The sequence below is a fragment of the Geotrypetes seraphini genome, chromosome 13, assembly GCF_902459505.1.
Source record: "Geotrypetes seraphini chromosome 13, aGeoSer1.1, whole genome shotgun sequence".
Taxonomy (NCBI): Eukaryota; Metazoa; Chordata; class Amphibia; order Gymnophiona; family Dermophiidae; genus Geotrypetes; species Geotrypetes seraphini.
The window spans coordinates 53,326,958-53,341,172 of NC_047096.1; the positions used below are offsets into that span (position 1 = coordinate 53,326,958).

Genomic DNA, 14,215 nt, shown 5'->3' on the forward strand with positions numbered 1-14,215 from the left:
AAACCCCGGCATGATCTTTTTACTACCAGTCATTGGTTCTGAGCACTTTTTTGTACTTAGTTTAAATATTCACTTTTAAATATAGAAAGATTTTTGTATTTTGAACTCAGAGTAATGCCTACCAACACCTAAGTCGAGGTGCCTAATGCTACCCACAAAACATAAACATGGCATGGTTAGGGATGTAGAAAAAGCACGGTATGATTTAGGCATTAGCATTAATCGAGAGCAACCTTAAATATTCATCTCATAGACCTTGGCGGTGCAGCTGCATGTAATATAAGTTTCATACACACAGACAAATAGCACCAGACTCGTCATCGGTCTTTTTTTTAATATATTATATATTACTAGCTGATGACCCGGCGTTGCACGGGTATTTAATTATAGCAATAACACTGTAAATGGATTCAAATAAAGATACTTTATAGTAGTGAATGAAATTATTGTTTTACAGCTTAATAAAAAGTACAATATTCAAATTATAATGTGAAATATTTGACAAAATGAATACAATACAACTAACGCAAAACGTGATTATAAACAAAATTTTTAGTTTCACCTCCAGGAGCAAGAACATATACCTTGTTGGGGGAACCCACCCTTGAGCAAGCAACATAGAGTTGTGGGCCGAGAGACCCCCAGAACATATCACCCCAGGTAGTGAGGGATCTGCATACCAAGTTTAGTTCAAATCGGTCAAGCCGTTTGTGAATTACTGTGAGAATGGCAGCTTTTTACATTTTTTCCATTGACATGATTGGGTGATATCAGATTTTCTGTTTGTAGCTCCGCCCACGTGTGCAGGAGGGCCGCGAGACCCCCAGAACATATCAGCCCAGGTAGTGAGGGACCTGCATACAAAGTTTGGTTCAAATCGGTCAAGCCGTTTTTGAATTACTGTGAGAATGGCAGCTTTTAACATTTTTTCCATTGACATTAATGGGTGAAATCTGATTTTCTGTTTGTAGCTCCGCCCACGTGTGCAGGTGGGCTGCGAGACCCCCAGAACATATCACCCCAGGTAGTGAGGGATCTGCATACCAAGGTTCGTTAAAATCGGTCAAGCCGGTTTTGAATTACTGTGAGAATGGCAGCTTTTTTCATTTTTTCCATTGACATGAATGGGTGAAACGTGATTTTATGTTTGTAGCTCTGCCCACATGTGCAGGTGGGCCGAGAGACCCCCAGAACATATCATCCCAGGTAGTGAGGGATCTGCATACCAAGTTTCGTTCAAATCGGTCAAGCCGTTTTTGCGTGATCGCGGCACATACACACACACATACATACACACATACATACCTCCGATTTTATATATATATAGATTTTCTAAAGTGCTTTAACTGCTTAGTAATAATTTAATATAATAAATATATCTTAGCAAGTACTCATCTTAATGCTTGTTGCTTTGTTTTGCAAACGCGGCTAGGGGTACATACTCCGACATAGGACTATGTTTCGCCACAGGCAATTTCAAGGAATCCCTCTTTAATTTGCCGGTTTCATGTCTCCCACGTTACAAAGTTCTGCACCTGAACTAAAGAATCCTACTTAGGCATTAGTAGGCATCTGTATTATGTGCCAGTAAATTAGGCCAGGAAAACCGTAGCCTAAAATACCAGCGTCTAACATTAGGACACCTCGCAGTGCCTAAATCAAGTTAGGCATGCTAGACACAATTCTGTAAACAGCACCTAGTGGTTAACTGACAACCCCCTGAATGGTACCCAAGAGATGGCACCGCTAGGCACTGTTTATAAAATCAGGCCCTAAATGTTCCCACGTTAAATTTTTGAAATGGCCGCACATTAATGCTAACATTAGCATGTGGCCAAATATTCAAGAAATAAAAAAATGTCGTTTTAAATTCCTTTTAAATCTTTTATTTTCAAGTGTCCATTCTATTGTATAATACAGTGGTCTAATTAAGGGCTCCTTTTATGAAGCTGCGTTAGGGCATTAACCTGTGGAATAGCGCTGCAACATTGCCACGCACACTAGACGCTAACGCCAGCATTGAGCTGGCATTAGTTCTAGACGAGTAGCGTGCGGTGTAGCGGGCGATAATATCCTTCGTGCGCTAAAAACGCTAGTGCACCTTAGTAAAAGGAGACCTAAGAGTTTAATTATATTTTTTCTTATTTATATATGCCTATATTATAATCTTATCTCTGTATTTCTGCTTGGATTAATTTTTGTAAAATTGTAAATAAAGTAATTTTATTTTTAAAAAAAGTCAATTTTGTGGCCGTGATAGAAATGGTTTTGGTAAATGTGAAAGCCCTGTCTTAGGACACACTATGCCTATCTATTAACAGAGCTTAGTAAAATGGCCCTTAAATTTGTACCTGAGACAATAAAGAGTTAAGAGCTCCGTTTACAAGGCCCGCAGTGGTGATTCCCAGTGCAGCAAATGCAAAAGCAGCCCAGTTTCTCTGCTTCACAGGCTGCTGCTCTAATCCCTAGGCTATCTCTGATGTATGCCTGTCTTGACTAAACTGGAAGCTCTGTTGTGCAGAGGCTGTCCGTATAATGTTCTGCAAGCCTGGTAGCAGTTTAGCAATGATAAGTAGTACTGGTTATATAATGAAACAACATATGTAGTTTTCCAAATTCAAACTAAGCAACTTGTTTTGAAGGATAGGGTATCCAAAGAAAAAGAGCAAGTGCAGATCTGTGAGTATTTTTCCCCCTGGACACCTTTCCAAGAGAAAGCTTGTGAACTTTGCTGTATTGTTTTGAAACCTGTCTGTGGGAAAAGACCTTGATGAAGCAAGACATTGCCAAGGGGAGTGTTCATTGGGCTCTAAATCCCAAACACACCCATACTCCAGGGGCTGGATTTATCAGAACATGAACGCAACATATCAATGCCAAAACTGGGAAAATGTAACCAAGCAGCTTATATGAGAAAGGAGTCTGTAATAATTTTCCTCTTCTCCAGGATCATTTTAGTCATAGAAACACAGATGATCTCAGTAGATAAGAATCACTTGGCCCCACCAAGCTTTTCACTGGTTTGCCTCGATGAAGGTACAGGGAAGTACTCTTAAAATCAATAGGAGGAAATTTTTTTTCACTCAGAGAATAGTTAAGCTCTGGAATGCGTTGCCAGAGGATGTGGTAAGAGCGGATAGCGTAGCTGGTTTTAAGAAAGGTTTGGACAAGTTCCTGGAGGAAAAGTCCATAGTCTGTTATTGAGAAAGACATGGGGGAAGCCACTGCTTGCCCTGGATCGGTAGCATGGAATATTGCTACACCTTGGGTTTTGGCCAGGCACTAATGACCTGGATTGGCCACCGTGAGAATGGGCTACTGGGATGGTTGATGGACTATTGGTCTGACCCAGTAAGGCTGTTCTTATGTTCTTAAGCCTCATACGCAGTAATGGCTCCAACTTAACATTTGCACTTCTCTCTCCCTTTGTCACCGATGTTCTTTTGTGGATATTTTATGCGCCTTTCAATTTTGCCACTGCTTTGGCTTCTTCCTATGTGAAAACGCATGCCTGGGCACTGAATATTCGTGTTTATGTGGCTAGCTCTTCTCTTATGCGACACTGCATAAAGATTGGATTGTGTTTTATGCAGTCTGATTTGACCTCTTAACTTAGGTGGTTAAGTGCTGAATATCCGCTCTTAACTGCATAAGTGCCAACTCCACCCCTAGACTGCCCACAAAATAGCCAATTTAGCGGTCTGTCATGATATTCAGTGACACTAACTGATTAAGGGCTAGATTCACTAAGCAAACTGATCGCGTACCAATCAGTTTGCGACCCGATTTTCCCTGACCTGATTCACTAACCTCTCCTGCGATCCGCTTCCAATCTGCGCATGCAAATGAGGGGAACGACAGGCATAGCAGGCAGGGACCTGATTCACTAATGAAATCTTTCAAACCGACTGGGCTGGCCGATCAACCCAAGGAGCGACTGCTGGGGACCAGTTGCAAACGTCCTTTCCAACTCTCCAGCTCCATTGCCGCCGTGCTCTCTGCCCTGTTCTCTGCACGCCCTGGTCTCTGCTGTCCCGATAATATTTATCTCTCTGCCCCGAATCTCTCCTGCCTGCTGCCCTGCTCTCCCCAGAATCGCCATCTTGCTCTCCCCCGAATCGCCACCTTGTTCTCCCCCAAATCGCCACCCTGCTCTCCCCCAAATCTCTCCTGCCTGCCGCTCTGCTCTCCCCCAAATAACCGCCCTGCTCTCCCCCGAATCTCTCCTGCCTGCCGCTCTGCTCTCCCCCAAATAACCGCCCTGCTCTCCCCCGAATCTCTCCTGCCTGCTGCCCCGAATCTTGCCTACCCTTCCCCGCACAGCGAGCCCGTGGTTTTAATCTGCAGGTTTAAGCGGGTTAAACCACAGGCTCGCTGGGCTAGTAAAGTAAAAACACAAAAGTAATGGCTCAGAAGGGTCTTAGACGCATGCGCAGACCATCTACAGATGGTCTGCGCAAGTGTCAGTATCGCACACTAGCGATCCATGCAGTCGGAGGGGGGCGTTCCTCCGATCGCCCTTATTTCAATATTATTGTTTTGAGAATTCGTCAGGCCCGCTGGAATCGGCCCCTGAAGTCAGGTTAGTGAATCTAGCCCTAAGTACAGCTAAATTTAAATGGGTAGCCTGTACAAGTGATTTCACCAGCCAGGCGCTGTTTTTGGCTAGTTAAATCACTTTGAATACCCACTCTGTAGTCTCTTGTAGCCCATTTCAGCCTAACTCCATTCAGTTTTTTATCAGGAACCTTTGTCTTCTAGACTGAGTCAGGTCCAATAAGTCCCATCCTCCACCTACAATCCTGCCAGTAGGGAGTGCTGTATCGCTATCACATTTCTAATAGTGAGGGACAAGCAAGCTTTGCAGGACTCCGGGGAACCTGCCTATCCCTAGCAACTGAAAATAATAATAATAATTTTATTTTTATATACCGCCAAAGCCATGATAGTTCGAGGCGGTTTACAACAAGAGGCACTGGACAATCAGCGAAGTAGTTACAATACAAAGAGATTGAAGTAATTACAATAAAAATTTGAAGAAGTTACAAAACCTTTGGTTACATAAAGTCACAATGTGGGGATATCGAGTACATGTGGCTAAGAGTTCAGGAGAAGGTTTAAGAGTTCTAGGTTACAAATCGGTTAAACAGGTTGGTTTTAACTTGTTTTCTGAAGTTAAGATAGGATGAGGAGTGCTTGATGATGATGCCTAGCCAGACGTTTTGTTGACTTGCTTGGAAGGCTAGTGTTCTGTCAAGGAATCTTTTGTATCGGCAGGTTTTTATTATAGGGTGACTGAACATATGAATTCTGTGTGAAGGCCTGGTGGTGCAATTCAATTTAAAATGGGAGGCCAGGTATAGGGGGGGGGCCATACCGAGAATAGATTTGAAACAAACAATAAAATTTTAAAAAAACACAATGCACACTCTACGCAGAGAAAATGTTAATTATCATTTGAATTCGGGGTTTTTTCAGAGGTCAATGTCACCTCAGTAACAACTATACAAAAATAGACAAATATACACTATTGAAACAGCACACTATTGAAACAGCACCCCCTACTGGAGGCTATGCAGCTGGAGGACTCTTACTCAGCTTAAAGGGAACAGTGGTCCTACCCAAAGGTTTAGGATAGGCCTTTTTTATTTTTCATCTTTTCATTGTTGTGGAACACTAGAACATCTGTAGAATGTTAACAAGCTAAATAGCTACTCTCTCTCTGTGCATGTCAGCAGATCATTTATGTTTATACTGCCTTTCTAGCCAAGCAAATCAAGGAAGAATACAAACTAAAAAGGAGATTGTCACTTTAATAATAATAATTTTTATTCTTATATACTGCCAAAGCCATGGTAGTTTGAGGCGGTTTACAACAAAGAAGAGCTGGACAAACAGCGAATACAGGTACAATGTAAGATCATCAAAATACAAGAGAGCATGATACAGAGGTGAGGCATAAGAGATTTTGGGAACAATTCGGTTAGGGTTGGAGAGGAGAGGCTTGATAGAACTTGGTTACAAATTGGTTAAACAAGTTTGTTTTTACAAGTTTTCTGAAACTTAGATAGGATGAGGAGTGCGTGATAATGTTTCCCAGCCAATCGTTCAGTTGACCTGCTTGGAAGGCAAGTGTTCTATTCAGGTATCTTTTGTAACGGCAGGCCTTTAGTGTTGGGTGATTAAACAGGTGTAGTCTGCGTGTGGCTATTGATGAACATTCTAAGTTGAAATGGGGAACCAAGTATAAGGGACTACTTTAAATGGGGGACTACCTTAAAAGAAGGGGAAATAGTCTTTTCCCTGGGCTCACACCAGCTAAAAGCACAAGGGCTCCCTGGTTGCTGATGGGAGCATTCAAACTGTGCAGTAACAATGGTAAACCAAGGACGTCAGTATTCCCAGGTCCAGGGTACTGGAACATGACGACACTGCTGACTGCTCTGCTACTGGCACACAATGGATGCACCTGGCAGCAGCTACAGATTTCAGCCACTTGAATTATACCCACGATGGTCTTCTAAAGAAATAAACAAAAGGTTGTGTACAATGGCTCTCTGAAAGTCAGATGGGATGTGGCACAAAAAGGCTATGCATGATAGCTCACTGATGAGACAGGTGGGCTGTGCATGTTGGATCACTGATAAGAAACCAGTGTGGGAGAGAGTGAGAGCTCCATTCATGACGCCCAGATGAAAAATGGACGGGAGGAAACCAGACATAAAACAAAGAAAAATTAGCCTTGCATGAGAGAGAACTATAGAAAACTGGACTTGCAAACTTCCAGTATCAATACTGGTGTCTGACAGCCTGTGGGACAAGGATATCAAGAGAATATGGGGCAGAGTCTTAGTTACCAACAACAAGGCACTGGGAGGGAGAGAGGTCCCAGGAAGGCATGATGGGAAATGGACCACACCACAGCAGCAGAAACTGAAGCACCATCCTATGGGCTGGGCAGGGCAGTTCCGGGTCCTTAGCTTCAAGAAAGCAAAGGGGAAGAGAGGCAGAATACCTTTAACCCTTTGAGGATGTTATGATAAAAGTTTGGGGTACTAAGATATAAAGCCGTTGCTAACCAGCCTACTTTTCATTACCAGAATATAGTGAAGCTATTGTCTGCCTAGCTAAACTCAGTCACTTAACCAAACTGTATCCAACGCTGATGGCTGCGGGATGGTAACTTCATATCTAGGGGGACGGTTGGAATGCCGACTACAGGAATCCAAGCTAAGAAAATCAGAGAGAAACGTAAACAATGAAGACCACTAATGGCACAGCCTACATACGTAGCAAGAATTAGAATGTAGTAAGAATTGGCACTCGGTTTATCTGGGATGGTGTCAAATATCACAGATGAGGTAGACTACAAAATACCAGCAAAATTCTTGCTTGATCACATTGGGGTTTGGGGGGGTGGTTTTAACACAGGAAACATGCATCTTCAGCACTGCTGATCCACCTCAGTCTTGCCCTGTAGTATCTGCTGCCATAGGCAGCGGAACACTTTTTTGTTTGGAGGGGGGCCTGAAAGCTCCCTTCCAGACCCCACCCCCCCCATAGTACTAATTGTAATGCCATATTTTTCATATATACATACAATAAAATATTATTAACAACACATAATGGTTAATCACAAAATAAAACAAACACAAAGCACAATGTACGCAGAGAAAATGTTAATTACCATTTATATTTGGGGGATTTTCAAAGATGTCAAGGCAGATAACTTTAAAATATGCAATGTCACCTCAGTAACAAATATAGAAAAATAGACAAATATAGTGCAAAATATAGACAGCAGATATAAATTCTCAAAACTGACATATTTTGATCACTAAATTGAAAATAAAATCAATTCCTGCACGCGCTGGCCCATCCCTTCCTGCAGTTGCGGCACCGGGGCTGTAATTTAATGTAGCGGCGGGTAGGTGATGAGTGATGCGCATTGAGAAACCCTGGGCTACGGCTAACGCCAGCCCTGGAGCCATGGACAATTTGGGGGGAAGCCATGGCCTCTGTGGCACCCCCTCACACCCTCCTCCCCCCGGTTCCAACGCCTATGTCTGCTATTATTACAGTCATGAGACACACAGCTCTCCCAAGCTCATGTCAAAAGAAAACTTAAAGAAAAAAAGATGATGGTGACAAGATCACCTGTGGCCTTACCTCTGTACGCGGTCAGGCATGTCATATCTCATTGTTAGTGCCAGTACCTTAAGCAGTATTTCTTCTGCAAGCAAAAGAGAGAGTAAAAGTTTAATAATATGCTAATAATTACTTGGGGATGTTTCACAATGAATACCCGCTTGGGTTCATCTGTAGACAACTCTGACTGTGAGGCTGTGTGCCCATTTGAGTTGCAAAAACGGAGGGCTCTCTTATCACTGAAACATTTAAATTTATAATCATGACACAGTGAAGTTATAGCCTTTTAAGTCTACTACTATTGATTAGAGCAGTGTATCGCAAACTGTGTGCCGCGGCACACCAGTGTTCCTCTTGAGATTTCTGGTGTGCCGCGACACACTGGCGAGGAGGAGAGTCACCACGCCGGCTGCCTGCCTATAGGACGTGCCTCTCGCGGCGAGAGGAACGTCCTGTAGGAAGTTAGCTGGCGCAGATGACTCTCCTCCTTGCCAGCATCTCTCCTCCTCTCCCTGCACTTCCCGGATCCCTCCACTGGCGGTGTCGCGACCAGACGGGTCTCCACGCAGGTGCGGATGTCGACGCAATGATGTCACACACGTGCGTGACATCATCACGTCGACTTCCGGGTTCCTTCCAGCAGGGGCACTAGATTTAGTGTGCTGCCGGGAGGAAAGTTTGCGACACACTGGATTAGAGGCTTTTTGGTGGATACTCCAATAATTCTACTCTCTATTGAGGGAATCATTTTTGTCATCAAACTTATTTAGGGACAGTGTGAACCATTCCTAGTAAAATATTACCACAGGACCCTGGTGCTCACTAACCAGCTTCACTTTCACTACAGCTGTTGCTTAATTTCACGGTAGATGTTGCTGCTTTTTTAGTGACCATCCAATATTTCAATCCATTTTGCAAATACCTTTTATCTACTGCACTATCATGGGGGAAAGATGTGCTATTGCAAGCACTGGACTTGCAAACTGACCTACAGAACTCCCCTCCCCCCTTTCCCCAGTTTCCAATCCCTAAATCCAGCCCTAAGGTAGTATTACTTACCACTTCCCTGAGTACCATATGGCAGCTGATAAACCGACTGGTTTTTCTCCCAGAAAAAGTCGCTCATTTGTAAGAATGCTGGATGATTCCGACTATAACTGCGGGTAAAAAAGGGAGAAGACCTGAAGTTGGGAGGGAGGGGGGACTTCAAAAATGGTTCAGACTGCACCAACTGGCAGTGATGTTCACCTTACTCAAATCGACAACAAATCATGTGTGGTCTGTTCATTTTTGGCCCAATTTACCTGTAGACAGAAACTATTTCAACTTTCGCCTACCTTCAAACCAGCTTCAAATCTGAATAAGGACAAGCTGGGGCAACAGTAGAGTACTTACTTTTCTATCAGTAGTAAGGCCTTCCTTCCCATGTTCCCCTGCAAACACATCATGCCGTCATCCTCAGCAATCACATAGGGGCTAGGAAGAAAACAAAGACCCCTTTAAGCTTTCCTCACTGAGAAACCTCCAAATCAAAGTTCTTCCCCTTTACTCCCTGGGAAAGCCCAGGACCAAGAAAAATGACAGGGATATGTCAAAAAAATAACTACAGGAACTAACAAAGTACTAACTATATTCTTGCTTTGCTCACCTTCCCCTGATCTAAGAGGTGAAACCCTCATCAGTAAGTGAAAATTCTCCATCTCATTCAGTCCCACCCTTCTTCAAGAGCACAAATTCTCAATTTTAACTAGTCCAGATCCCAACCACATTCCTGGCTCTCTAACTTCCTACCCCAAACATCCTGCAGGTTTACAAGTACCAGACTACAATAAGCTGCCAGGGCAGGATTCAGGCATAGGAAAGCCGGTCATTAAGGATGGGCTGTCAATTGTGACATAATGTAATTTGCCAATAATAGATGAACTCTTCTTAAAAAAACCACACTCCCCCAGATTCTGTATACTGTGACTAAAGTTATGAGCTCAAATCTGTGTATATTCTGAATTGCATACACAACTTAATTAGTTAACAAGCCAAGCTGCACAGATTATTATCAATTAACAAGCAATAATTAGCACTAATTAGAATTTATAAACACAGCTTTCTAAGTGTATTCTATAAAGTGACGTGAATAAATTCTAGTGCTTGAATCTCAAAAGGGGGCATGGCAGGGGGAGGAGCATAGGCAGACCAAAGGCATTTCTAAAAGTTAAATGCACTGTTATAGAAACCAGACACAATTTAGGCGCAGGCATTAATGCCAGGTTTTCATTAGCATAGAAGGCTGTGCCTACATTTTAGTCACATGGACAGGTGGTATGCATATTGGTAAACCAGTTTCGCAAACTACAGGCACACTAAATTGAGGACCACGGCTCGAGGGCATCGAGAAGTGCATTGACGTCAACACAATGACATCATGCAAATGTGTGATGTCATCTCATCGACATCCGCACATGTACAGAGGCCCTCCAGTCGGGGTCCTGAGACATCAGTGTGTGTGGGGGGGGAAGGGGTGGGGGGGAGAGGGAGTGCTGTAAAAGAAAAGGTGCGTCGAGGAGAGATGCCGGCACTGGCTGACTGCATACAGGATGTGAATCTTGCCGCGAGAGGCACGTCCTGTAGGCAGTCAGCCGGCACTGGCACCTCTCCTCCTTCCCAGCATCTGGCGGCACACCTGGAACCTTGCAAGGCTCATTAGTGTACCACAGCACACAGTTTGCGATACACTTGCTACAGACCGTACCTAACTCTGGATGCAGTTTATAGTATAGCACTAAGCATGGATATTTTTATGCCAATTTTTTTAGGCAACATAAATGGAATTCCCCCCTCTATGTATACAGGGCACACTTTTCTTAAAGAATTACATTACATTACATTAGTGATTTCTATTCCGCCATTACCTTGCGGTTCAAGGCGGTTCCTGATACTGAATGCATGAACTGTTGGCATTTAATATCATTTCCTGCACATAAGACCATAGAGAGAAGCCTTGAAAGATGCTATGCTCTGCTAGATGTAGCATTCGTGCCAACAAATGACTGCTTCCTCATCTATTTACTGCCCCAATGTTTGTGAACCGTAACTTACACTGGCATATTGGGTTCTGCTCGCAGGTACCACACCACCGCCACAGAGAAGAAAGTTCCCAGCATGAATAGAGCCAGAACCCTCCAGTCTAGAGAAAAAAGAATGGACAAAGCAGAATGTGAGAGTGTGCAAAGAACGGGGTGAGAGTAAAAGAGCCAACCATAGGGGTGACATTGGGTTGCCAACACACAGAGTAATTTTAGAACAGGGCGCTTGGTTTAATAAACTAAGCACCAACTTAGGCACTATTTCAATGTGTCACATGATGTCATCACGTCAACATCTGTGCCTGTGCGGATGTCCTTCAGCCACGGCCCTGAGCCTCCTATTGCCGACCGGGGGGAGGGGGCTGCTGAAGGAGAGGTGAGGAGAAGGAGCAGAGGTGCAGACGAGGAGGAGAGGCGCAGATGCTGGCTGACCAACTTCAGGACATGCTTCTACTGTGCGAGAGGCACGTCCTATAAGCAGTCAGCTGGCACCAGCACCTCTCCTCCTCACCAGTATCTCGGGACACACAGTTTGCGATACAATGCACTATTTTATAAAGACAGATAGGCACCTATGTGTCTTTTTAAAACACTACTAGCTTAAATAGTAAAAATCATGCCTGCCGGCAGGCACAGTCTTGCTGTCAAGTAGGAGGAAGCTGCACCAGTTGTATACCAAGGGTAGGACAGTAGGTGTGGTCCACCCTAGGTGCAGGTGGTAAGAGGTGCACAAAGAAGCTGGGAGGGCCACAGTCCACACACACGTGGCTGTCGGCTCTGCCAGTTCCCACTTCCTCTGATATCAACTTCCTGTTCCAGGGCTAGGCGAGGGGTAGGGGAGGGGGGAGGAGGCGGTAGAACTGATAGCCACAAGCACGCAAACCCACACACCTCCCACTGCCTGGAGAAGGGGGAAGGGGTGTCATGCACCTGGTGGCATCCAAGCCAGGTACACCAGTGCTCTGCACCTAGATTATTCAAGAATACACTTACATTTATGCATTTTATAATCTAGGCGGAGTAGGAAAAGAGCAGATCACACTTCAGTAACATAAAATCTTTTCTTCTTAACAGAAAGTCACACATAAAAATCGCTCAACGTGACCATGTTTTGCCCACTACTGGGCTGCATCAAGGCAGGTTTCGCTGAAACTCCTAATGATCACAGGCAAATCTCTTTGAGCTGATTCAAATATTCAAATAAATCAGCAGCAATTCAGCCCAACATGCAGATGGCAGTATCGAATCTAGTATAGCAGGATCTGCTGACGCAGCCCAGTAGTGGGCAAAGTGTAACCATGCGGGGCAATTTTTATGTGAAATCCCCTTTTAAGAATAAAAGATTTTACCTACCAAAGTGCGAGCTGCTCCTGCGTGATACCTGCAAATTATCTATCTTCTCTTGGTTACCATCATTTTATGATCTCTGCACCTGCCTGCAAGCTACAGCCACACACCACCCCTGTACCTGCAAAGTACATACCATCAAGCCACATACATGTCAAATTCACTTTATAAAAGTACCCTCATAATGATATGGATGAAGACAATTGGGGGATGGGAGGTGTAATTCTGTAACAGTGCATCTATATATAGTTTACCCAGAGGGGGCATAATTGGTGCATATTCTATAATGAAAAGTAGACTCTGCCTTTTCATGAACATCCATGAAAGAGATTGGCATGCACGGCTTTCACTGCATTTAAATCCCTCTCATGAATATTCATTGTGGATATCCTGAAAATCGGACTGGCTGGGGTGCCTCCAGGCCCAGATTTGGAAGCTAATGATTAAACCACAGGGAGTTTCCACCTAAGTCTACGGAAAATGTGATGTTCATCTGCTATCAGTATAAATTCTGGACAGGATAAAGATTATCCATATAGTGGTGGTGCTTGCAGGTATATACTAGAGATGACACAGGGACAAATTTGTCCCTGTCCCCGCAGGAACTCAACTTCCCTGTCCCATTCCTGTAAGCTCTGCCTTAACTGCATAAGCCTCGAACACATGATTTTAAAGCGTTTGAGGCTTGTGTAGATGAGGACAGAGCTTAAGCATTGGTGGAATGAGGCATTATGACATCACAATCTGAGCTCTAGAATGTTGCTATTTATGATTTTAAAGTGTTTGAGGCTTGTGCAGATGAGGACAGAGCTTAAGTATTGGTGGAATGAGGCATTATGACATCACCATTTGCGCTCTAGAATGTTGCTACTTATGATTTTAAAGTGTTTGAGGCTTGTGCAGATGAATACACAGCTTAGGCACTGGTGGAATGAGGCATTATGACATCACAATCTGAGCTCTAGAATGTTGCTACTTATGATTTTAAAGTGTTTGAGGCTTGTGACTATGAGGACAGAGCTTGCAGGAATGGGGCAGGGACAGGAAAAGAACTCAACGGGACAGGAAAATTAGTTCCCGTGAGGACAGGGAAAAATTTGTCCACGTGTTATTCTCTAGTATATACATATATTCAGTGTTACCACTTCTATGAATAACAGCACTGTATAAAATCTCATGGTGGGTGTTCAAAATAATGCTGACTACAGTGTTTCAATATTGAACTGTGTCTGTTTTTACTGTAATCTCCTTTTTGAGACATTACTATTTTCTCTAATGACATTATTTCTCTTGCTTTTGTTATTTATTCTGTGTATTCTAGAGCTTTCTGCAACTTCTACTGTCTTGCCACTAATATTCCATTTACTGTCTTACTAGTGTTATTCTAGTTACTAGAAATAGTTGCAGATTGAGTCATTTGGAAGGTTTTTTATCTTCTACTTACTGTAGGTATAATTAGGGGTTGAGATCCAACTATACTTTGATGATCTTTGCTAGCCTTTTATTAAACTCGTCCTAGGATTTTTGTTTTCAATTATTGGACACACTCTCCACATACGCAGCCTCTCTAATATAGTGCGGTGCCCTTTTCACATAATTATACAGTACATGTTTTCTGGAGTTAAGGGTAACCCACGCAT

At 43.5% G+C, this 14,215-nt stretch overlaps 1 protein-coding gene across 13 annotated transcripts in view; it reads right to left on the reverse strand.

Annotated features, from left to right (window-relative positions):
- The window catches only part of ST3GAL4 (ST3 beta-galactoside alpha-2,3-sialyltransferase 4), a 434,440-nt gene that overhangs the window by 38,917 nt on the left and 381,308 nt on the right, over positions 1 to 14,215 (reverse strand). For all 13 annotated transcript variants that reach the window (XM_033917742.1, XM_033917743.1, XM_033917738.1 and 10 more), the window contains 4 exons: positions 11,242 to 11,329; positions 9,544 to 9,624; positions 9,208 to 9,305; positions 8,170 to 8,233 (listed from right to left, as the gene is read on the reverse strand). In XM_033917742.1, the coding sequence (XP_033773633.1) occupies positions 8,170 to 8,233; positions 9,208 to 9,305; positions 9,544 to 9,624; positions 11,242 to 11,329 (331 nt within the window). The remainder of the gene's footprint in view (positions 1 to 8,169; positions 8,234 to 9,207; positions 9,306 to 9,543; positions 9,625 to 11,241; positions 11,330 to 14,215) is intronic.